This window comes from Malaclemys terrapin, chromosome 23 (genome assembly GCF_027887155.1).
Source record: "Malaclemys terrapin pileata isolate rMalTer1 chromosome 23, rMalTer1.hap1, whole genome shotgun sequence".
NCBI lineage: Eukaryota > Metazoa > Chordata > Testudines > Emydidae > Malaclemys > Malaclemys terrapin.
Window position 1 is genome coordinate 18,672,512 of NC_071527.1, and position 23,392 is coordinate 18,695,903.

At 68.2% G+C, this 23,392-nt stretch overlaps 3 protein-coding genes across 3 annotated transcripts in view; 1 reads left to right on the plus strand and 2 right to left on the minus strand.

Moving 5' to 3' along the window:
• The first annotated feature begins 1,950 nt into the window (after positions 1 to 1,950).
• KEAP1 (kelch like ECH associated protein 1) lies at positions 1,951 to 12,459 on the plus strand. Its single transcript, XM_054012634.1, has 6 exons — positions 1,951 to 2,051; positions 5,296 to 5,939; positions 9,859 to 10,544; positions 10,935 to 11,140; positions 11,477 to 11,653; positions 11,803 to 12,459. The coding sequence occupies exons 2-6, from the start codon at positions 5,397 to 5,399 to the stop codon at positions 11,967 to 11,969; spliced, it is 1,779 nt and encodes a 592-aa protein (XP_053868609.1). The 5' UTR covers positions 1,951 to 2,051; positions 5,296 to 5,396; the 3' UTR covers positions 11,970 to 12,459.
• Positions 12,385 to 18,167, minus strand: SPC24 (SPC24 component of NDC80 kinetochore complex). The gene is made up of 6 exons (XM_054012635.1): positions 18,003 to 18,167; positions 14,113 to 14,312; positions 13,510 to 13,654; positions 13,178 to 13,270; positions 12,773 to 12,849; positions 12,385 to 12,646 (listed from the first exon to the last, which is right to left on the minus strand). Exons 2-6 carry the CDS (start codon positions 14,276 to 14,278, stop codon positions 12,540 to 12,542), a joined length of 588 nt encoding a protein of 195 aa, XP_053868610.1. The 5' UTR covers positions 14,279 to 14,312; positions 18,003 to 18,167; the 3' UTR covers positions 12,385 to 12,539.
• An 889-nt stretch (positions 18,168 to 19,056) lies between these two features.
• Positions 19,057 to 23,392, minus strand: part of LOC128828092 (cAMP-specific 3',5'-cyclic phosphodiesterase 4B-like) — a 148,999-nt gene continuing 144,663 nt past the window's right edge. Inside the window, 3 exon segments of the mRNA XM_054012452.1 lie at positions 19,057 to 21,910; positions 21,912 to 21,938; positions 23,043 to 23,225. Of these exon segments, the coding sequence (XP_053868427.1) occupies positions 21,608 to 21,910; positions 21,912 to 21,938; positions 23,043 to 23,225 (513 nt within the window). The 3' untranslated portion in view covers positions 19,057 to 21,607.

Genomic DNA, 23,392 nt, shown 5'->3' on the forward strand with positions numbered 1-23,392 from the left:
CTTAGCAGGGAAAACGCGGCCCAGGGCAGCGCCTGTCACACGAAGCGTGGTAGAGCCCTGCACGGATACAAAATCTGTATCTGCGTCCGATCCGTGGTCCGAGGCTATTGGCGGGTTTGCGGGGCTCCAGGTACAGGGGCACACAGGTATCTAGGCAGGGAGCGTGGGACGTGCTGGCACCAGCAATCCCCTGGCAGCCTCAGCCGAGAGTGGCTGGACATGGTTCCTGTTACCACTGCACCTGCGTCCCCCGGAGGGAGTCGCTGTCACGCCGGAGTGCGGTGTGCACTACAGCCGCCGAGATGCAGCCACCTCTGGGGTGGGGCGTGGAGACTGTTTATACAGGGATCCCTCGCCCACTGCTGAGATGCAGCTGTCAGAGTTTCTGCCATCGGTGCAGCGAGGGCCTGAGCTCCAAAGAGGGTCAGGCAAGCCCAGCAGGAAGAAGGGGTGACTGGGATGTTACCCTGTGGGGTGGGACAGGATAGGGCCCAAGGCTGGAGGAAGGGGCCCAGCGGTGTGGGTTGCTCACAGCACACACAGCCCCGGCACACCGGGTAACGAGGCAGGCCCGTGCACTCCCAAATGGCTTTTAGACCCTCCAAGGCAGGGTTGGGGGGGATCCTGGCTGCCCCCTCTTTACTTCCCCCCACTTTCACTTTCGGAATCACATGACCACCACCGTTTGGGGGCAGGGCATGTCCCACAAAGTCCGGCCACCTCCGTTCTGCAGGCCCATTAAAATCCTCCTGCTCTGCTCTGCACTGAGGGGAGGGGGCTGTAAAACAGACACTCCACTGCAGGCCGGGGCACCCCAGATTAGCCCCCCCACCCTGCCCCTCAGGAAGACCCCCCCCCATGGGCTCTCAGGCTCCGTGGCCCACTTGGCCCTCACCAGAGTGAGCTGAGACCCTGCAAACTCATTTCACGGGGGCTCCAGACAGGAGCAAGGCCAGTGATGGGAGCTGACGCCCCTGCCCCATTCCCCACCCCCCTGAGCCAGCCAGTCCCCGCCCTGGGGCCTGTGGGAGCCGGCGCCCCCCAGAGGTGACAGGCCCCTGCCCCATTCCCCACCCCCTGAGCCAGCCAGTCCCCGCCCTGGGGCCGGTGGGAGCCGGCGCCCCCCAGAGGTGACAGGCCCCTGCCCCATTCCCCACCCCCCTGAGCCAGCCAGTCCCCGCCCTGGGGCCTGTGGGAGCCGGTGCCCCCCAGAGGTGACAGGCCCCTGCCCCATTCCCCACCCCCCTGAGCCAGGCAGTCCCCGCCCTGGGGCCGGTGGGAGCCCAGGCCCTGCCCCATTTCTGCCACCCTGAGTCAGCCAGTCCCCTCCCTGGGGCCAGTGGGAGCCAGTGACCCCAGAGGTGACAGGCCCCATGACCTATTCCACAGTAATTTGAGCCCCTCCAGTGAAGGGGGGGGGGCAGAGCAGGGGATCCTGGGACGGCCTGGCTGCAGGGCCACGTTCCCTGTCCGGGTACAAAGTCCCCTTCCAGGTGCATCTCCGCGGGGAGGGCGAAGGGCAGCACCACCTGCACCCCGTCTTGTTATTATTTCATAGCAACCAGGAGCTGGGGGGCCCGAGCGGGGCCAGTCACGGGGATACAAGCGATACCCGCCCCCCAAAACGGAGGGGGGGAGGGAGGTGCTGGAAAGGCATAGGGGGGGACCCATAATCCGGCCTTCCTCCCCCCCCCCCCGCCCCGCCTGCTTCCTTCTCAGCTCCCCCCAGTTCAACCCCCCCCCTCCGCCCAGGCTCAGTGCCCCCCCCGGACCCCGAGCTCAGCCCGCCTCGGAGCGGATGCGCCGCTTCCCCCAGCGTTCTCGAACCCGAACGCCGGGGCCGCCGCGTTCCATCCGGCCTGGGGGGGGGGGGGGGGGGAACCCGGGGACTCTTATTCTGACAGCGGCAGGGCTCTGCTTAGTCATGGTGACTCCCCCCCCCCGCGCCGCTCCTTCCCCCCCAGCCCCAGCCTGCGCCATGGAGGAGCCGAGCCGGGACCGGCCGGGGCGAACGGGCGGACCAGGAGGCCAGTGGCCGCGGCCATGGCTGGGTTAGTGCCCCCCCCGGCGAGAGGGGACCCCCTCTTCCCCGCCCCCCCCCGGGCTCATGGGGATCCCCCAGCCGGGCTCCGGGGCCGGGGATCAGCTGCCCCCCCCCCCCTGTCTGGAGAGGGGGGTGCCCCCCCCCGGCTGCCCTAAGATCCCCCAGCCCGGGCTCCCCAGGGAATGCCAGGGACCCCCATGAAGACCAGTCCGGAGAGGGGGAGCGGGGGCCTGAGATGAATTTGGGGGGGTCCATTGAGTTGGGACCGGGGGGAGGAGAAACGGGGGGGGGGGGGTCGCGACCGACTTCCCCGGGCCCGGGTGGCGCATTGTCTCGGTACCTTTGACCAGCTGTTTGTCGGGGGGGGGGGGGTGGATGTGTAGCTCTCACGGGGGGCTAGATTTGGGGGGGATCCCCCGGCCTTTCTCGTTACCGCTCCACTGGCCCCCAAGAGCCCTGCCCCCCCCCCCGGTGCAGGGGCGTTGTTTACAACCCCCATGCCCAGCTCCCTAGGCGGGGGGGGGCGGCGCGGCGCGGCCTGGTTAATATTTTCCATTTCTGGCTGCATCAGTGAAATTGCAACATGTTGCCCTGGCGGCTGCCCCCCCCCCCCCCCGAATTCCCCGGGCCTGGGTGGGTGCGGGCTGGGGGATGCACCGGGCTGTCGGGGGTGTCCTGGGATCAGATAGGGGGCACAGTCTAGCAGGGAGGGGGTAAGGAGCCAGGACTTTGTGTGGGGGTGGGGGTGGGGGGCTGAGATTCAGGACTCCTGGGTTCCAGTTGTGGCCCTGGGAGAGCTGGGGCCTAGTGGGATGGGGACTGGGATTCCGGACTCCTGGGTTCCAGCCCTGGCCCTGGCAGGGGGCTGGGGCCTAGTGGGTTAGAGCAGGGGGGCTGGGAGTCACAACTCCCGACTTTTATTCCTGGCTCTGCCCCTGATTTGTAACTTCGGGCAAACTCCTGCCCCTCTCCGTGCCTCAGTTTCCCCATTGATATAATGGTGGTCATGGTTCTGTGCCAGTCAGTGTGTGAGTGGGGAACAGGGACCTGCACTGCCTGCTGCCCCCTGCTGGATGGCAGCCGAGTGGCCTAGCTGTGTCATAGGCCCCGTGCTGCTAACACCTCATGGGGATTTCTCTTGAGCTGAAGCATGAGAGGCCTGGTCTCTCCCTGCTGCGCCCAGCGCCCGTGCAGGATGCACCCCCGTTCGTGAGCCAGCAGAGCCAGAGTGGGGTGGACGGGATCCACGTTCCTGTCAGAGCTCTGATGCGGGTCACGTCCCTCCCCCCCGGGGAGCCGCACACAAAGCAGAATCTAATAGACACCAGGAGCCCAGCGTGACCTGTGATTAGGACACTGGGCCGGGACTCAGGACACCTGGGCTCCATCCCCAGCGCTGCCATTGGCCTGCTGGATGAACTTGAGAAGTCATGCCCCCTCTCTGTGCCTCGGTTTACCTTCCCACCTGCTCAGTGGTTCTTCCCACCTGGTGTCTGTCAAGACTGTGAGCTCTTTGGGGCAGGGACTGCGGCCTGGGCAGCGCCTGGCACAACGGGGCCCTGGTCTCGGCCGGGGTCTCCAGGTGCTACCGTGATGCACAGACTAGGACAGAGGTTAGCTGAGAAGGGAAATCCTGCCTCTGAACCCAGGCGGGCTGCCAGTTAGCACTGGGCAGATCTAGTACCCGGGGATGGGACGGACAGAGACCTTGAGAGCAGAAATGATCCTTGTGAGTCAGTGAGGGGGATGCTCAGCCTGTTTGGAGGGGGCATCATTTAGTAGGTGTATTATGGTAGCTCCCAGGTGCCCCCCTAGCCATGGCCAAGGCCCCACGGCGCTAGGTGCTGTACGTTATTAGGTGTATTACGGTAGCTCCCAGCCATCTCGGTGCTAGGCGCTGTACGTTATTAGGTATATTACGGTCAGCTTCCAGTCCCCCCCAGCTGTGTCTCAGGCCCCACGGTGCTAGGCGCAGCCCACCCGATCTGAGTCTAAGCCAAGCAACAGGGGGTCTGGCGTGTGGTTGGGGGGGGGTTGGTCTGTCTGTCTGCAGTTACCTGTATTATCTGCAGCCTCCCTATCCCCGATCCAGCCCCAAACAACCCCGTGTTAGCGCTCGGGGCAGGTCCCCTCTCGACGGTGACTGTGTCAGTGTGAACCCCACCTCCACCCCCGCCAGGGGGCCAATCAGAGGGGCTGGCTCTGGGGTCCATAGACTGTGTTTATAGCCCAGCTAGTGGGGAATGAGCCGGGTTCGCTTCCAGTCAGGTACAGCTGCACAGAGCTGCAGGGGGGGGGGGGGGAGTGGCTGCACAGGGGCTGTAGGGGGAGGGTGGTCTCCAGGGTTTCCATAGGGGGCTATAGGGGGAGGGGTGGTCTCCGGGGTTTGCATAGGGGGCTGTAGGGGGAGGGGTGGTCTCCGGGGCTGCACAGGGGGCTGTAGGGGGAGGGGTGGTCTCCGGGGCTGCACAGGGGGCTGTAGGGGGAGGGGTGGTCTCCGGGGCTGCACCGGGGGCTGTAGGGGGAGGGGTGGTCTCCGGGGTTTGCATAGGGGGCTGTAGGGGGAGGGGTGGTCTCCGGGGTTTGCATAGGGGGCTGTAGGGGGAGGGGTGGTCTCCGGGGCTGCACAGGGGCTGTAGGGGGAGGGGTGGTCTCCGGGGCTGCATGGGGGCTGTAGGGGGAGGGGTGGTCTCCGGGGCTGTAGGGGGAGGGGTGGTCTCCGGGGCTGCACCGGGGGCTGTAGGGGGAGGGGTGGTCTCCGGGGCTGCACAGGGGGCTGTAGGGGGAGGGGTGGTCTCCGGGGCTGCACCGGGGCTGTAGGGGGAGGGGTGGTCTCCGGGGTTTGCATAGGGGGCTGTAGGGGGAGGGGTGGTCTCCGGGGTTTGCATAGGGGGCTGTAGGGGGAGGGGTGGTCTCCGGGGCTGCACCGGGGGCTGCTGTGGGTGAACTTTGGCCCTGCAGACCCTGCTGAATGGTTGGGGTCCCCGGCTGTGCCAGGCGCCCGTGGCCTAGACCTCGCTCCGCGTCCAAGCTGGGCCCTCGTTAGCGGCGATTCCTCCTCGTCCATGCTCAGACCCACCACCGCCAGAGCCCGGGGACCCCCTCTGGCCTGGCTCGCTGGGGGCTGCGGCCGGCCCTACAGGGGATCACGGTTCTGATTGCCTGGTGCGGAGAGAGCCCCTCGGTCCGAGCCAGGCTGAGGGGTCGGGGCTGGTGGCCCCGTCTAACCCCGCGTCTCCCTCCCCGTGCAGGCGTGGCGTTGCTGCGGTGCCCCAGGGCTCAGTAAGTCTCCCGCCGGCGTAGCCCCCCCAGCTCAGTTGCCCCCTGCGATGTGCCCCCGCTGGCCGCGGTGATGTACGCGCCGGAGTGCAAGGCGGAGGTGACGCCGTCTCACCACGGGCACCGCTCGTTCAACTACACCCTGGAGGAGCACACCAAGCAGGCCTTCGGCATCATGAACCAGCTGCGTCTGAACCAGCAGCTGTGCGACGTCACCCTGCGGGTGCGCTACCAGGACGCCCCCCCGGCCGACTTCCAGGCCCACAAGGTGGTGCTGGCCTCCTCCAGCCCCGTCTTCAAGGCCATGTTCACCACGGGGCTGCGGGAGCAGGCCATGGAGGTGGTGCCCATCGAGGGCATCCACCCCAAGGTGATGGAGCGTCTCATCGAGTTCGCCTACACGGCCTCCATCTCGGTGGGCGAGAAGTGCGTGGTGCATGTCATGAACGGCGCCGTCATGTACCAGATCGACAGCGTGGTCAAGGCCTGCTGCGACTTCCTGGTGCAGCAGCTGGACCCCAGCAACGCCATCGGCATCGCCAACTTCGCCGAGCAGATCGGCTGCACCGAACTGCACCAGCGGGCCCGCGAGTACATCTACATGAACTTCGGGGAGGTGAGCGGGCGGGGCCGCGGGGGGCTGTGGGATGGGGTGCCTCCTAGACCCACGGCTCAGAGCTACGCCCCGGCTTTCCAGCTCCCCTAGCAGGAGCCCCTCGGCGTGCCGGAGCCCCCAGGGACCCGCTCTTCCTGCAGGCCTGGCCACGCGCCTCACCGCCTCCGAGGCTGAGCCTGGGGGCTCCAGCCCTCCTGCTGCCGGCCGTGAGCTCTGCCCGGTGGGTCCGGCTGAGCCCGACGCCTGGGCACAGACCTGGCCCCTCTGCAGGGACCAGCGCGGCTCAGGCAGGACCGGCAGTGACCCCCGGGCGCGTCCCCCAAGCAGAGACGGGCTCGTTGGCCCCTGGGACAGCCCCAGGTTGGCGTAGAGCAGCGAAGGCTCAGACATGGGCCATGCGGCCGAGCCAGGGCTCCGCCTGGCCAAGCCACTGTGAGTCTGTCTGGGCTGGATCTCCGGCTCTGTCGGTCCCGGTGAGAGCTGCTGAGCCCCTCCTCAGACCCATCCTCACCCCGGCCTCCTGCCACCTCTTGGGCATCGTCCCCGTCCCACGGAGCCCGGCCCAGGCATTCAGTCCAGTCCTCCAGACTGGGCACCCGGAGCAGCGATTTAACCCCTCGGTAACCCATGTCCCAAGCCCGAGTCCCTGCCCGGCCTACCAGAATATCCGAGAGTTTCCACTTGGCCACTTCTCTTCCCCTTGGAGGCAGAATGGAGCCAGGTCCCAGTTCTCCATGTCCCACCGCCCGGGTCCCTGGCCCGGGAGATGACAGCAGCAGGGGTGCGCAGGGAGTTCTGGGCTGGGGTCCTGCCACCCCCACCCCCCCGTGTAGCCCCCTCGGCTCCTGGCCAGGCCTCTCACCAGCAGCAGCCGCCTTTACCCTTCTCGGGGGCTTCCCTCAGCCCCGGGCAGGGCAAACCTGCCTGGCCAGCCTCCTGCCCTACCTGTGCCTCAGCCACCCCCGGCCCTGCTGTCTGCCTGGGTCCCAGCACCCGGCTGCAGGGCGGTTCCACGAGCGGGCGTGACTCATCTCCCCGCGGAGCCGCCCCTCGTCCCGCCCCGCTGCACGCAGCCGTTGCTGAGCGGCCTCCTCCCCCCCCCCCCCCGCCGAGGTATTTACCTCCCGTCTGAGCTTGACGGAGAGCGACTCCGTGGGGCTGAGATGGTGGGGACCCCCCCACTCCCGCTCTGCCCGGTGCCTCCAGAGATGGGGCAAACGGCTTCAGGTGCGAGTCCTGCCCCGGGTCTCAGCCCTTCGGCCTCCAACGGGGTTTGCAAGGGTTCTCTGTGTCCCAGAATCTCCCCCCACCGCCCCACTGCCCACCCCCTTCCGCTCCAGGAGAGTGGAGCCCAGGCGCGTTGTGCAGGATGCGAGCGCCGGTGCCCGGGCTGGGAGCCCGTCGGTCGGTGCCAGCGGTGCCGCTTTGCCCCAAACCCTCAGTTCCATGGGTCCCTGGGGGAGGCTGGGCAGCCTTGCGGTGCTGGACACACCCCTGTTCTCACGCCTTGGGCTCCCTGCCCGCCCGCGCTGTTGTCCTACAAGGCTGCCCTTTTGGTGTGGGGGGGGGCTGCTGCTCCCCCCACGTTGGGTTTATCCGAGTCTCACTGCTGGGACACCTCCCCTGGCTCCCTGGGCCAGGCCTCAGGCTTTGGCCAGTGCCCTTGGGAGCTCGTCATCCCCAGACCTACGGTCCCAAACTCCTGCCGGCCGGCCACCCCTGTGCAGCGCCGGCAGCTTCCTGGCCACGAGCCCTGGTCGGCGTGTGGGGCCAGGTCTCCTCCAACCCAGCCGGGTTCCACAAATCCCCCCGTGCAGTGACCCGCCCCCCCCCACCCAGGGGGTGACGTCCATGTAGGGCACACCCGGGTCTTTGCACACCCCGAGCCCAGGGATCAGCTCACACATAGGCAGTGGCACCTTTGGGAACTGCTCATAGACCCCAATAGCTCCGGCCGTCTGGCTTCAGGCCCGAGTAAGGGCCATGGGGTGAGCGAGGGGTTCCTGCAGCTGTGCTGGTCTGGTCCTTGGGCCTGGCGGGGGGAGGAGGCGCTATGGGGCTTGGGGGGGGCGGGGGCGGCTCTGCTGCTCTGCAGCCGGGGGTGAACAATCCAGCTGCTGGGAATTAGTGGCAGAGGGTGGGGGTGGGTGGGGGGAATGTCCCCTCCCCTCCGGATCTGGCCCGAACTGTGCAAGGGGGGGGGCCTGCCGGGGGGGGTGTGGGGCTGAGCTGGGGCAGGCGGTAGGAACCCAGAAAACAGGCCCTGGGAGGGGGAGGTGGGGGTGGGGCTCCCTCCCTGTGCTGCACCCCCCCCCCCCGCTCCCAAGGGGGCCATGTGCAGGCAGAGCAGACCCCCTAGCTGACCCCCCCCCCCCACCTTCGGGCCCTTGGCACCAGCTGGGGGCGCAGGGACAGACTGGGGGGGGGGGGGGCATTGTCTGATTTATCAAGGGATCCCCCCTAGGGGAGCCGGCCCGGGAGGGTTACTGTAGGGTGGGGCTGGGGCAGCAAAGCCCCCCCCAGGCCTGGTGCTGCAGGTCCCTCTGAGCCGGGCCTGCCTTGACCCCGCACCCATGGTGTGATGGCAGCGCCCTCTAGTGGCTGCACCCTGCAATAGCAGTTATGGCTCACAGCCCACCCCCCCATAATCCCCACGCGCTCCCCCCTGCTGCCCCCACGTGCTCCCCCCCCGCTGCCCCCCTGTCCCCACGCTTCCCCCACTACCCTCCAGTCCCCACACTCCCCCCTGCTGCCCCCACAGTCCCCACGCTTCCCCCACTACCCTCCAGTCACCACGCTCCCCCCCGCTGCCCCCACGTGCTCCCCCCCGCTGCCCCCCTGTCCCCACACTTCCCCCCACTACCCTCCAGTCACCACGCTCCCCCCTGCTGCCCCCATGTGCTCCCCCCCCGCTGCCCCCCTGTCCCCACGCTTCCCCCCACTACCCTCCAGTCCCCACGCTCCCCCCTGCTGCCCCCACACTCACCCTCCTGCTATCCCCACAGTCCCCACGCTTCCCCCCACTACCCTCCAGTCCCCACGCTCCCCCCTGCTGCCCCCACGTGCTCCCCCCCGCTGCCCCCCTGTCCCCACGCTTCCCCCCACTACCCTCCAGTCCCCCCGCTCCCCCCCGCTCCCCCCAAAGTTCCCACGTGCTCCCCCCCGCTGCCCCCTGTCCCCACGCTCCCCCCTGCTGCCCCCACACTCACCCTCCTGCTGTCCCCACAGTCCCCACGCTTCCCCCCACTACCCTCCAGTCCCCACGCTCCCCCCTGCTGCCCCCAAAGTTCCCACGTGCTCCCCCCCGCTGCCCCCCTGTCCCCACGCTTCCCCCCCTACCCTCCAGTCCCCACGCTCCCCCCCGCTGCCCCCAAAGTTCCCACGTGCTGCCCTCCTGTCCCCACGCTTCCCCCCACTACCCTCCAGTCCCCACGCTCCCCCACGCTGCCCCCAAAGTTCCCACGTGCTCCCCCCCCGCTGCCCCCTGTCCCCACGCTCCCCCCTGCTGCCCCCACACTCACCCTCCTGCTGTCCCCACAGTCCCCACGCTTCCCCCCACTACCCTCCAGTCCCCACGCTCCCCCCTGCTGCCCCCACGTGCTCCCCCTGCTGCCCCCCTGTCCCCACGCTTCCCCCCTGCTGCCCCCAAAGTCCCCACGCTCCCCCCACTACCCTCCAGTCCCCACGCTTCCCCCAAAGTCCTCACATGCTCCCCCCCGCTCCCCCCAATCCCCACACTCCCATCCAGTCCCCACGCGTTCCCCCCTGCTGCCCCCAAAGTCCCCACGCACTCCCCCCCTATTGCACCCCGTGCCCATGCTGCCCCCAATGTCCCCACGCTCACCCCCTGCTGCCCCCCATCCCCCTGCTCCCCCCTGCCGCCCCAGTCACGATCTCTCCCCCCCCCCCTCCCCCCCAGGTGGTCAAGCAGGAGGAGTTCTTCAACCTCTCGCACTGCCAGCTGGTGACGTTGATCAGCCGGGACGAACTGAACGTGCGCTGCGAGTCCGAGGTCTTCCACGCCTGCATCAACTGGGTGCAGTACGACTGCGCCAACCGGCGGCTCTACGTGCAGGCCCTGCTGCAGGCCGTGCGCTGCCACTCGCTCACCCCCCACTTCCTGCAGACCCAGCTGCAGAAGTGCGAGATCCTGCAGTCGGACTCGCGCTGCAAGGACTACCTGGCCCAGATCTTCCAGGAGCTCACCCTGCACAAGCCCACCAAGGGCATGGTCACGCGTGCCCCCAAGGTGGGCCAGCTGATCTACACGGCCGGCGGGTACTTCCGCCAGTCGCTCAGCTACCTGGAGGCTTATAACCCCTCCGACGGCTCCTGGCTCCGGCTGGCGGACCTGCAGGTGCCCCGCAGCGGGCTGGCCGGCTGCGTGGTTGGGGGGCTCCTCTACGCCATCGGGGGGCGGAACAACTCGCCCGACGGCAACATGGACTCCAACGCCATCGACTGCTACAACCCCATGACCAACCAGTGGTCCCCGTGCGCCCCCATGAGCGTGCCCCGCAACCGCATCGGCGTGGGCGTCATCGATGGCATGATCTACGCCGTGGGCGGCTCGCATGGCTGCATCCACCACAACAGCGTGGAGAGGTGACGTGGCCCCTGCATGCCCTGGGGTGGGCCGCAGCAGTCCTGGACCCCCCACAAGCCAGTGACGGAGCCCAGGATTGGGGCCCAGGAGTCCCGGGCTCCCCACAAGCCCGTGACAGAGCCCAGGAGTCCATGCTGCTGCAGTGAGGGTGGTTGGGGCTGGTGCCTCGTGCGAGTCCCTGGCCAAGGACCAGCGGCACCGAGGGGGACGGGAGTTGCCCAGGGTCTCCTCCCGGGGCAGTGCCACTCCACCCCCCACACTGCCTCCCCCGTCGCCTTGACTTGGGAGCAGGGAGCTTTGCCCGGTGCCCCTGGTCCGTGCCGCTCCCCGCGCACCCCCTCCGGCCGGTTGCCTCCCCTGGTGTCCGACGTTGCCCTCTGGCCCTGCAGGTATGAGCCGGAGCGGGACGAGTGGCAGCTAGTGGCCCCCATGCTGACGCGCAGGATCGGCGTGGGGGTGGCCGTGCTGAACCGCCTCCTGTACGCTGTGGGCGGCTTTGACGGCACCTGCCGGCTCAGCTCGGCCGAGTGCTACTACCCGGAGCGGGATGAGTGGCGCATGATCGCCCCCATGCAGACCATCCGGAGCGGAGCGGGTAAGTGAGGGGCAGGACCTTTCTGCTGGCAGTGCGGGGAGCGCGCTGACCCCACCCCAGGCAGGCCTCACAGCTCGGGGGGGCTAGGCTGCGGCCAGCTGGGCACTTAACCCCCAGTACCCCGCGGGGGCTTTCCCTAGTCTTGGCAGCCCTGCAGGGGGTGGGGAGGGGTCTCAGGGACCCTGAGCAGATGCCAGAGCTGGGCCTAACTCAGGTGCTGCTGCCTGGGCAGATTAAGGGGGGCTGTTGGTCCCTGCCCCCCCCCCCCCAGCGTTGGCTGGGATCGGTGCATGCTGCCCCGCCCCCCACTGACCCTGCTGCTCCATGTTCCCACAGGCGTCTGTGCCCTCAACAACTGCATCTACGCCATGGGGGGCTACGACGGCACGGACCAGCTCAACAGCGTGGAGCGCTACGACGTGGAGACGGACAGCTGGACCTTCGCCGCCCCCATGGGGCACCGGCGCAGTGCGCTGGCCGTCACCGTGCACCAGGGCAAGATCTATGTGCTGGGTGAGTCCCGGGGGCTGGGCACGAGCGGGGCAGAGACCTGGGCTGGTCCTGCCTCACGCCTGCTCCCGGCTCCTGCTGGGGCAGGGCCCGAGCCCTCCCCCGCGGGGCAACGGGAACCGACTGATGGCAGCAGCCTCTCTCCTCCGCAGGCGGCTACGACGGGCACACCTTCCTGGACAGCGTGGAGTGCTACGACCCCACCACCGACACGTGGACGGAGGTGACGCGCATGACGTCCGGGCGCAGCGGGGTGGGGGTGGCCATCACCATGGAGCCGTGCCGCAAGCAAGTGGACCAGCAGCTCGACTGCTGCTAGTGCTGCCCCCAGCTGGGGCGGCCCCTCTCACCCCCCCAGCGCAGGGGTCAGTGTTAACCAGCTGGGCTGGGGGGGAGCGTTTTTCCAAGTGCCAAGGGGGGTGGGGGCAGGGACGTCCTGCCCCCCTCCCCACCTGCCCTTTAGTTCGGAGATGGGCACGTGGGGTCTTCCCAGCCCCTCCCTCCTCGGGAGGAGTCTGGGCGGGGTGGCCAAGGAGCGGGAGTTCCTCTTCTACTGCGGAGTCCCGGCCTCGGCCTGGCCGGGGCAGCTGGACCAGGCCCAGCCAGTTTCTGGTGTCCAGAGAGAACCGTTCCCCTGGGGGACACAGGGACATTCTCCCCCAGGGCTCTAGCAGGCTGGAGGGTTGGCAGCACCTGCAGTTACTGACTGGCCGAGTGACATTTGACGCCCGGTGTCTCTTCTTACCAGTCACGGGTTTTAATGATTTCAAACGCTGATTGTTACATGAATAAAAATCCCTTTGTGATTAGCCTGGGCTCCGTCCTTCCTCACGCTGGTCGCGGCACGAGCCGGCTCTTCCTTGCTCGCCCGAGGCCGGCTTGGGCAGGGTCACCAGGCCGTGTCCACCAGGCTCCACAGGTAGTCACTGACGAAACACCTGGAGTGCTGGCTGCTGTCAATGCTGATGGGCTGAGCGATGGCTGGGCCGTGATGGACTGGGGGGAGGCGGTTAAGGAAACTGACACACTGCTGCTAGCCAGGCGGGTGCCCCTCCCCGGAAAGGATACTGCCTTTGATCTGCGGGTGTTCCCCCCCCTTTGCCCCCCCCCCAGAAAGGATACTGCCTTTGATGTGCGGGTGCTCACACTCGTAGTCCCAGTCGATCCGGCTGATCTGGTAGTAAAGCTGTGCGATGTACCTGTGGGATGCAGCTGTTAGCTCCTGGCCCTGCCTGCGCGGCCCCAGCCCAGCACGGGGCCCTTTGGTCCCACAGAGCAAACGCACAGGCGGGATCCCGTTTGTGTGGGGCTCAGGTCCCTCTAGCAGGCCCTTGAAGGGAGGCTTCCCGTAGTGTTGAAGGGACCCCCCAGAGCGGCTGGCTGAGCTGTGCCTGCCAGCTAAACCCAAGCCCCAGAACCTGGGCACGATATTCCAGCCCTTTAACCCACGTCTGGCAGCACAGATCAGAGCCCCAGCTCGGCCGGGCAGCGCGGGCAGGACCCTGGCAATCCCCTCCCCGCACTCACGTTGCAGAATTGACCATGCCAGCGTCGTCCTCCATGTCGTCCTGCAGTCGCCCGAGCTCGGCCCTCAGCTCCTCCAACTCTCTCCGCAAGGCAGTATGGCAGGCAGTGAAGGAAGCGTGGCTCTGCTCTGACTGGTTCCCCTCCCTGCCCCCCAAACCAGCGGGCGTCCGTGTGCCCGGCTAGTCCCAGCCCAGGGCCTGCTGCTGCCCACCCACCCGGGGAGATGCCCGGGCCTGGGTCTGAGCTTCAGGGTTCACCCAGGGGTGCGCTGGAGCTGCAAAGCCCCGGGCACTTAGCTACAGGGCTCTAGGCTCCCGGGCAGGGAAGGATATCTGCTGTCAGCCCTCAGGCTGGCGTTGTCCTCACTGGCTCTCCGCAGCGCCGCTTCCATCACCTGCACCTTCTGCAAGCTGCTCTGCATCTCCTCTTCCCCCGCCAGGAGCGTCTGAGCCACCTTCTCCTCCGTAGCGAGGAGATCTGCAGCGGGGGAGAGGCAGCGGTTGCAATCGTGCTGGGGTGCTGCACGCCCTTCTCTGGGCCAGCGGGGAGGGGGCCCGACTGGGGGCTGCGGAGCCGGTAGGATCGACCCCAACCAATCCACACTGCTCCCTCCACCCGCTGGGGGAGGCGCTTCCCTGCAGGTAGTCCCGGTGACGGGTCACTGGGTCCAGCCCGGCGCTGTGCTCCCCCATTGGCTGCAGGGAGCGGATCGGTTCTCTGGGAGCGGAGAGCGAGTCTGTCCCTCTAGGCGTGCAGGACTCATGGGCTGGGTTTCAGCCAAGCTATAACCGTACCCCAGGCTTGGCCTGGCCTGGCAGCACCCCCCACTCAGGGGAGAGGGCCGTGTGTGGGGCAGGGGAAGAGCCGGAGGTCACTGCAGTGAGGCCAGACCCTACAAACCACTGGGCTCCGGGGAACAGAGGGGCAGCACCTACCTTTAACCAGCTGTGCCGCCGTCAGCTGCGTATCCAGGAGCTTGTCAAACATCTTCTCCTGTTTGTCCAGGCTTCTCTTCAGCAGATTCCCAGCCCCACCTGCTGCCAGCAACTTCAGGAGCTCCTTGCTCACCTCCTCCATCTCCTGCATTTGTTCGTTCATCATGGCTGGGGGCGGTCACTCCCCAGGCTCAGAGGCACTGAGGCAAAAGAGCAGGGTGTCAGAGACAGTCCCATCCCGCCCCTCACCCACCACCTCTTCCTTTACCCACAGTTCCCTCTGGCCCCATCAGGCCTGAGACACCTCCCCCCACGCTCCTGCACTCATTTCATGCCTCCCCCGTGAGGCAGCTCCGGTTAGGGCCCCACAGAGGGCAGAGGTGGAAAAGGCCTCCATGGTGGGACACAGCATCACCCTGCCAAGGGTGTCTCTAGCTCCATGAGGAATCGCTGTGGAGAGGGCTTCACTCCCCAGTTGTTAACTGTCCACAGCTGCTCGCTGTCTCTCAGGGCTCGACTGAATGCAAGCTAGCACTTAAAACCGGCCAGACTGGGTCAGGCTAATGGCAATTATCAAGTGAGCCATCCCCTGACATCCAGTCCCAGCTTCCGGCAGGCAGAGGTTTAGGGATCCTCAGAGCACGGAGCTGTGTCCCTGCCCATCGAAGGCTTTCTGAAAGTCCGGGTACATATATCCACTGGATCCCCATTGTCCACACGTTTGTTGATCTCCCCAGAGAATGCTAGCAGGCTGTGAGGCAGCATGTGTTCCCTTTCCAAAAGCCGTGTGGACTTTTCCCCCACAAATCGTGTTCACCTGTGTCTGATCATTCTGGTCTTCACTCTCATGTCAATCCATGGGCCTGGGACTGAAGTTAAGCTAACCGGCCTGGACTTGCCAGGCTTCTTTCAAATCAGCATCCCAGTAGCTCTCCCCCAGGCATCTGCACCTGAGGCCGATTTAAGCCAGAGGTTACACACCACAGCTAGAAATTCTGCAATTTCCTATGGGAATTGCTGCAGGATGCTTGGATCATGCATCTGATCCTGGTGACTTATTACTGTTAAATGTATCAATTTGTTCCTAAACCTCCTCTACTGACATCTCAATCTGGGACAGCTCCTTAGATTTGTCACCTAGAAAAACCAGCCAGGGCGTGAGCTCTCATCCACACACAAACACCTGACTTCAGTGTGATGGTGCTTGGGGCCTGCCAGGCCACCAGGACAGACCAGGTCTCCCCCCATTGTCTGGGAAAGAATTCCTGCCGCACTAAGCACTGGGGCACATGCCCCTGGAAGCCCGAGCACCTCGCACGGGGAAAGCAGTGCCAGTGTGGACGCATTCTGCTGTTGTGGCCGTGTGGCCGCTCTCACTTGAGACAGGCTAACGTGAGTTAACCCTGTTATGTCTGCAGTGCACATCTACCCCAGGGGATCGGCGTCCAGCGCCGAGCACCCGGGTTAACGTAGTCTGGAGAGGAGCATCTCCACTGAAAAGCCCGACCCAAAGGACCATGGCCCTGTGGATGATCAGCACGCGAGTGATTTAGCCCGGGTCCACACTGCAAAGCAGGTTGGTTCCAGCCCCAGCGCGGGGTGGGTTAGCCCAGGTCTGAAGCGCCGAGATTCTGCTGTGTGGCAGGGGGGTTGGCCTAGCCCGGGTTGTCCTGGCAGTGAGGACACACCCCGGGAGGCTGCACGGTCTGGGTCTCGCCTGCGCTAACCTGCCAGCGACTGGCTTCAAATCAAACCGTTCCCATGGGACTGGTCCCCACAGCTCCCGGCGGCCGCGTCGGCCCAGCCTTGGCTGTGTCTGACCCCAGCAGGCCCCTTGGCGGCCATGGCCGGGCCCGGCAGAGCCAGCGCCCCGAGGGGCACCAGAGCGAGTCGCCCGCCCAGCCGGAGCGGGAAACCAGCGCGGGGGCCTTGCCAGCCCCGGGCCGCCGGGCGCCCGACACGCCACGCTGGGACCCATCGCCCCCCCCCCCGACACGCCGCGCTGGGACCCATCGCCCCCCCGACACGCCACGCTGGGCCCCCCCGACACGCCACGCTGGGACCCATGCCCCCCCCCGACACGCCACGCTGGGACCCGGCCTCGGCCTGTGCCCGCAGTGCGGTGCCCCCCCGGGCACTGGGCACAGAGCAAACCCCAGCCCGGCCCCCCCCACCACTGGGCATGGGGGGGTCACAACCGGCTGGGGGGGGGGTCTGAGCCCGCACGTTGCCCCGAGCAGCGAGTCAGGGTCCCGCGGGGGTGTCAGGCCGGGGGTTGCTGGGGGCGGGGCTAAGCGCGGGGGGGGGGGGTGTCGGGCCGGGGGTTGCTGGGGGCGGGGCTAAGCGCGGGTGGGGGGGGGGTGTCGGGCCGGGGGTTGCTGGGGGCGGGGCTAAGCACGCGGGGGGGTGTCGGGCCGGGGGCAGGGGGCGGGGCTAAGCACGCGGGGGGGTGTCGGGCCGGGGGGCAGGGGGCGGGGCTAAGCACGCGGGGGGGGTCGGGCCGGGGGGCAGGGGGCGGGGCTAAGCACGCGGGGGGGGTCGGGCCGGGGGCAGGGGGCGGGGCTAAGCACGCGGGGGGGTGTCGGGCCGGGGGGCAGGGGGCGGGGCTAAGCACGCGGGGGGGTGTCGGGCCGGGGGCAGGGGGCGGGGCTAAGCACGCGGGGGGTGTCGGGCCGGGGGGCAGGGGGCGGGGCTAAGCGCGGGGGGTGGTCGGGCCGGGGGTTGCTGGGGGCGGGGCTAAGCGCGGGGGGGGGGTGTCGGGCCCGGGGGCAGGGGGCGGGGCTAAGCACGCGGGGGGGGTGTCGGGCCCGGGGGCAGGGGGCGGGGCTAAGCACGCGGGGGGGTGTCGGGCCGGGGGGCAAGGGGCGGGGCTAAGCACGCGGGGGGGTGTCGGGCCGGGGGCAGGGGGCGGGGCTAAGAACGCGGGGGGGGTGTCGGGCCGGGGGGCAGGGGGCGGGGCTAAGCACGCGGGGGGGGGTGTCGGGCCGGGGGGTAGGGGGCGGGGCTAAGCTCGCGGGGGGGGGGGTGTCGGGCCGGGGGGCAGTGGGCGGGGCTAAGCACGCGGGGGGGTGTCGGGCCGGGGGCGGGGCTAAGCGCGGGGGGGTGTCGGGCCGGGGGGCAGGGGGCGGGGCTAAGCACGCGGGGGGGTGTCGGGCCGGGGGCGGGGCTAAGCGCGGGGGGGTGTCGGGCCGGGGGGCAGGGGGCGGGGCTAAGCACGCGGGGGGTGTCGGGCCGGGGGCAGGGCTAAGCACGCGGGGGGGGGGGTCGGGCAGGGGGCGGGGCTAAGCACACGGGGGGGGTCGGGCCGGGGGCGGGGGGGCGGGGCTAAGCACGCGGGGGGGGGTGTCGGGCCGGGGGCGGGGCTAAGCACGCGGGGGGGGTGTCGGGCCGGGGGCGGGGGGCGGGGCTAAGCACGCGGGGGGGGGTCGGGCCGGGGGGCAGGGGGCGGGGCTAAGCTCGCGGGGGGGGTGTCGGGCCGGGGGCGGGGCTAAGCACACGGGGGGTGTCGGGCCGGGGGCGGGGCTAAGCACGCGGGGGGGGGGTCGGGCCGGGGGGCAGGGGGCGGGGCTAAGCACGCGGGGGGGGGGTCGGGCAGGGGGCGGGGCTAAGCACGCGGGGGGGGGTCGGGCAGGGGGCGGGGCTAAGCACACGGGGGGTGTCGGGCCGGGGGCGGGGCTAAGCACGCGGGGGGGGGTCGGGCAGGGGGCGGGGCTAAGCACACGGGGGGTGTCGGGCCGGGGGCGGGGCTAAGCACGCGGGGGGGGGGTCGGGCCGGGGGGCCGGGGGCGGGGCTAAGCACGCGGGGGGGGGTGTCGGGCCGGGGGCGGGGCTAAGCGCGGGGGGGGGGCGGGGGGGTGTCGGGGCCCAGCGCTCCCGGGCCTCGCGCTCACCTCCAGCCGCTCGTCCGGTCGCTCTGGCGAGGAGGCGGGATCTAGCCACCTCCGCCCATTGGCCTCCGCGCCCGCCGCTCGCCGCGGATTGGCCGTCCCGCCCCGCCTCGCCCAATCGGCGCCCAGCCGTCCGGCTCGCGCCGCTTTTGAAAAAAAGACTGGGGGGGGGGGTGGTTGGCGGCTGCACGCACGCGCAGTAGGAAGGGGACCTTTAGCCTCGCCCCTGCTCATTGCGCATGCGCTGATTCCTGTTGTCCCCGCGCGGAGCGGTTTTTACCCGAGCTGCCACTAGGTGGCGGCAGAGAACACGGCGCAGCGCGTGCGGGGCGGGCCCTATGGGAGGCCACGTGGCCAGGCCCTGCAAGGGGCGGGGGGGGCCGCCAAGGGACCACGTGGCTCGCACGAGGCGGCTAGGCCTGGGGGGGGGGGGCTGGTGTGAGGCCCAGTGAGAGCTGTAACCGCCCCCCCAGGCTGGGCCTGGGCCCTGGGGGCAGAGTCCTGGGGACCCTCGATGGCCGTCGCCCCCCAGCAGCCCGGGTGGGCCCAGGGGCAGCTGCCCCCCAGCGATGGCCTGGGCAGCGTGGGGCCAGGGGGTGGCACTGCCCGGCTGGGCACGGGACCCTCGGGCTGGTGACGCTCCGGGTCTGGCTCCGGCCACCCCATGAGCCCAGCTCCGGCCGCCCCATGGGGGCTCTGGGGCTCCAGGACCCCCTCCCCCCACGCAGAACTGCCCCAGTGGCAACCCCGACCCCAGGCCTGAGCCCGCAGCCCCCGGGGCTGGGAATGGGGCCGCCAGCAGCCGCTGGCGTTGGAACCCCCCAGCCCGTGCCAGTGGGTGCTGCACAGAACCCGGGGTGCAGGGTTGGGGTCTTTGTAAGGTGACCCCCCCACGCCCCAGGGATGCACAGGCTGGCCTGGAGCCCAACCCCCCTGAGCTGCCCAGGGCGCACTCCCACCCCCTGCACAAACCCAGGGGCACGCCCAGCTGTACCCCACCCCCAGCCCTGCCCGGACACCCCAACGCCCCCCTGGAAGCCAGAGGCCAGAGGCAGGGTCCCTTCCTCCTGGTTTTATTGTGAGCTCCGCAGCTGACGACTGGGAAAGGCCAAGAGAGAAACAGGGCAAGGACATGGCGAAAGAGGAGCAGTTACACCAGATACATACGCGGGGGGGGGGGGGGGGAGAGGGAGCTCAGATCCTGGGGAGGGGGCTCAGCCCCCCCCGGCCCACGCTGTCTTGTTTGAGGCGGAGGGAGTCATTTACAGCTGCTATTCACAGTATGTACAGAACAAAACCGACCCGACCGACGCACAGACCCGAACCGCGTACAAAAATAAAGGCTCTACAGGGGCGGGCACCACCCGCACCCCCGCCCCGGCTGCAGGAAAATAGAAATCAATTGCTACAGTACAGTGTTCAGACATGGCACCGCTCCCCCCAGCTGGCCACGGGGCCCCACCGGGCACTGGCTGGGGGCACCCGCATGGCTTGCACCTGCCCAAGGCCCATTCCCGGTGGCACATCGCTCGGGTGGGCCCTGCCCATGTTCCTCATCCCCCTGCCCCAGGGCAGCCCCCGGCCGAGGACCCCGGAGGTGCTGGCCCCAGGGGACGGTGCGTCCAAGGGCTTTGGTTCGAAAGCTCGCTGAAGCATTTTGGGGGGGGGGGCAACCTCACTCATTATTGCTTCACTCCTGCGGGGTACAGGGGGCGGCAGGATGGCACACGCCAGCCCCAGCCTGATCCCACATCCCTGCCCTCTCACCCCCCCCCCCAAAGACTCATTTGCCATACAACTGCCCCCTCCCAATGCAATGGGAAGAAACTCTGGTTTCCTGCAGGGGGGGGGGATCACCCTGACTTTTCACCCTGGATGTAACCCCCAAGATCATCCCCCCAGAGCGAGCCCTGCATGTCCTGCAGACAGAACCGGGCACGTGCAGACGCGGCTAGTGGAGCTGCTTCCCCCCCCCCTTTAGCACTTGAGGAAATGGTTCTAAAGCCCCAGCTTCACCTGCCCCCTCCGGGTGCTGGGCATTCGGGGGGAGGGGGGAGAGCAGCCCAGCCTAGCTCCCCCCCCCGCCCAGAGAAGGCAGCAGCCACAGGGCCCAGCTCCCGTTTGCCGGGGATGGCGTCCGGCGTCTGCACGAGCCCACCCAGCTCCTGCTGGAGCTGCACTGCAGCAGTGCCCGCCAGGGTCTGCGAGGCCACAGCCAGAGGGGGGCACTTGTTCTACTCCCCCCCCACCCCGCCTGCCCCCACAGCCGCCAGCGCAGGGAGAGGGCCGGGGGCTTCAGGAGCCCGAGGGGGGTCAGTTAAAGCCCTCGGGGGCTGCATCCTCTCGCAGGGCCAGAGTCCCAAGGGTCGGCCCCCTGGAACGCCCTGCCCTCACGGTGGTGCCCGGCTGCGCTGGTGTTGGGGGCCTAATGCCGCAGAGGGCACCAGGCGGGAGCCCCAGAGGACGGTCCGGAGCCCAGTGCCCCCTGAATCCAGCTTCGGCACCTTGGACTATCCCCTGGGCGCCTCCTGCAGCGGCGGTGCCCGCGGCCCGTCTGCTGCCAGCTGGGGGTGTTGGCAAGTCAACTCAAAGTGAAGCGAAGCTGGTTCCCAGCTGCTCGGGGTGGGGGGTGGGGGGGTGGAGGAGCAGCTGGCTGATACAATCAATCCATGCGGCCAGAGCGCCGTATTTGTGCAAACGGATGAAGAGAGGAAGACTTGGCTGGCTAGTCGCTCGGAGAGCGGCTGCTTCGAGGGGGGGGGTTGGAGCTTCGCCATCTAGTTCCCCCTTTTCAAAAGTTAAGCCCCTTCTCATCCTCCCAGGAAAGGGGGGGCTATGGCCTCAGTGGGGGAGGGGAAAGAGGGGGACGAAATGAACCCCCGAGCAATGGGAGAAAAAAATCTGATTACAGAAAAATAAAACTTCTCCCCTCCCTCCCCAACTTTCCAAAAATAATAATTAATTTACAATAAATTACCAGGTGCGTTAAAAATAACCCAGACCCCACAACCATCCCCTCCCCCCGCAATAATAAATTAAAATCATAATAACCACCGTTGTGCGGCCCGGAGCACGAAGACCCCAGGCCAGATCTAGGCTGGCTGAGGGTCCCAGCTAGGACAGTGTGCTCCGATCCTGCTCTGCGTTCATTCCTGATTGTTTAAAAAAATAGATCTCTAAAGGGCGTGGGGAAGGGAAAACCCGAATGGAAAGCGAAAAGCGCCCGGCCCCCGGCTGCTCCAAATCAAAGAGAATCCGAATGGATCAGTAAAAAAACCAGCAAAGCCGCAGACGTGAGGTGGAAGAGTCCGGAGGGCTTGGAGCTCCGCTGTGGGGGGGCCGGGCCCAGGCCCGACCCCCTCTACAGTTGCTGTGTTTGTTCCCTTTGTTGTGGTTTGGTTTTTTCAAAGTTTTTCTTTTTTTTTCCTTTTTCTTTTTTTTTTTTTTTTGTAAAAAATACAATAAAAATCCCCCCAACTAAAACCAAAATTAAATTAAATGTTTGTTGTTTGTTGGGGTCTCCCCCCCAAAAAAGAGTCCATGGCGGGGGGTGCGTGTGTGTGGCTTTAGTTTTGTTTCCCGCCGGGCGACTGAGACGAAGCCCAGAGTCACGGTGCCCCAGGGGCTGTGTGGTGTGCCAGTCCGTTCTGCCCGCCCCCCTCCTCTGGGGACAGGCAGGGCGGCTCCTCCTCCTCGCGGCCTGACTGATCCGACTCCTCGCCCTCCTCCTCCAGTGTCAGTTCGAACTGGAATTTCTCCAGGCAGGCCTCCTCAGCCTTGTCCTGCTCGTCCGGGGGCGGGGAGGGGCTCTGTGGGATCATGCTGTGGTACCAGTCCCGGTTGTCCTCCAGCGTGTCCAGGATCTCCTGGGCGTCGGGGTGCACCAGGTCCGCCCACGTCTCCCACAGCGGGGTGAACGATGTAGTCGATGAAGCCCACCTGAAAGGCAGAGCCAGGGAGGTGAGAATCAGAGCAGCTGGGGTCCGGGGCCCTGATCCCAGCCGGGTCTGGCCGGCGCCCGGCGCGACGGGGCCCTGATCCCGGCTGGGTCTGTGCAGCGCCCGGCGCGATGGGGCCCTAATCTTGGCCGGGTCTGCGCGGCGCCCGGCCCGACGGGGCCCTGATCCCAGCCAGGTCTGCGCGGCGCCCGGCCCGACAGGGCCCTGATCCTGGCTCGGGTCTGCGCGGCGCCCGGCCCGATGGGGCCCTGATCCCGGCTGGGTCTGGCCGGCGCCCGGCCCGATGGGGCCCCAATCTCGGCCGGGATCTGGGCGGCGCCCGGTGTGACGGGGCCCTGATTTCGGTCGGGGTCTGCGCAGCGCCCGGCCCGACGGGGCCCTGATCTCGGCTGGGGTCTGGGCAGCGCCCGGCACGACGGGGCCCCGAGCTTGGCTGGGGTCTGCGCGGTGCCCGGCCCGACGGGGCCCTGATCTTGGCCGGGTCTGCGCGGCGCCCGGCACGACGGCGCCCTGATCTTGGTCGGGGTCTGGGCAGCGCCCAGCCCGACGGGGCCCCGATCTTGGCTGGGGTCTGGGCAGCGCCCAGCCCGACGGGGCCCCGATCTCGGCTGGGGTCAGGGCAGCGCCCGGCCCGACAGGGCCCGATCTCGGCTGGGGTCAGGGCAGCGCCCGGCCCGACAGGGCCCGATCTCGGCTGGGGTCTGGGCAGCGCCCGGCCCGACGGGGCCCCGATCTCGGCTGGGGTCTGGGCAGCGCCCAGCACGACGGGCTCCAGTTGGATTCTCTAGGTGCTACCGTCATGCTGGTAATAACGGGGCAGAGGTTTGTGGGGCAGAGGACCCGGAGCTCTGGGCTTTGGCCGGGGGACAGCTCACGGCATAGGAGTGAGTGAGCTGAGGGCCCTGGCGGGCGTGTTGGTGCCCCTGGGATTCCCCCCACTGCTGGCCCCACACCCCCGGCCAGGCGCATTCAGGGGCTGGTGCTAGGACCTCCCCACGCTGCGCCATGGGCTGGAGCCCTGCCCCACCGCCGCCAGCCAGCCGGGTGAGCAGGCCCCTCCGGCAGCACCGGGCCCCGCCCGCACCTGTGATTTCTCCACGGAGGCCGTGTGCTTGTCGCACATGGGGCTGATCTCCATGCCCCGCTCCCGCTCCTTGTCGCCCTGCCGGAAGAACTCCTCCATGATGCGGTCGGTCCACTGGCGGTACAGCTCCAGCGGCTTGGTGGGGTTGCTGAGGTCGGCGCAGTGAACCATGTTCCGCAGGACCTGGGGTGGGGAGAACGAACAGTGTGGGGACTGGGCCAGCGCCCCCCACCCTGCCCCCCCGGGGAACCCCTGCCCCCGGTGCAGCGAGCCCGGCCAGGCTCCAAGCTAACCCGGGCCAGGTGGGTCAGGATGGACGGCTCGTTCACCTGGCTGACCTGGGGGGCCTC

Excerpts from the sequence above, each read along its gene's own strand:
- KEAP1 (XM_054012634.1), top strand. The coding sequence starts at position 5,397 with ATGTACGCGCCGGAGTGCAAGGCGGAGGTGACGCCGTCTCACCACGGG. Across the intron at positions 5,940-9,858 it reads TCTACATGAACTTCGGGGAG|GTGGTCAAGCAGGAGGAGTT; the intron begins GTGAGCGGGCGG and ends CCTCCCCCCCAG. Across the intron at positions 11,141-11,476 it reads GACCATCCGGAGCGGAGCGG|GCGTCTGTGCCCTCAACAAC; the intron begins GTAAGTGAGGGG and ends ATGTTCCCACAG.
- SPC24 (XM_054012635.1), bottom strand. The coding sequence starts at position 14,278 with ATGATGAACGAACAAATGCAGGAGATGGAGGAGGTGAGCAAGGAGCTC. Across the intron at positions 13,271-13,509 it reads AGCCTGAGGGCTGACAGCAG|TGCCTTGCGGAGAGAGTTGG; the intron begins ATATCCTTCCCT and ends TGCCTGCCATAC. Across the intron at positions 12,647-12,772 it reads GCACCCGCACATCAAAGGCA|TCCATCACGGCCCAGCCATC; the intron begins GTATCCTTTCTG and ends GCCTCCCCCCAG.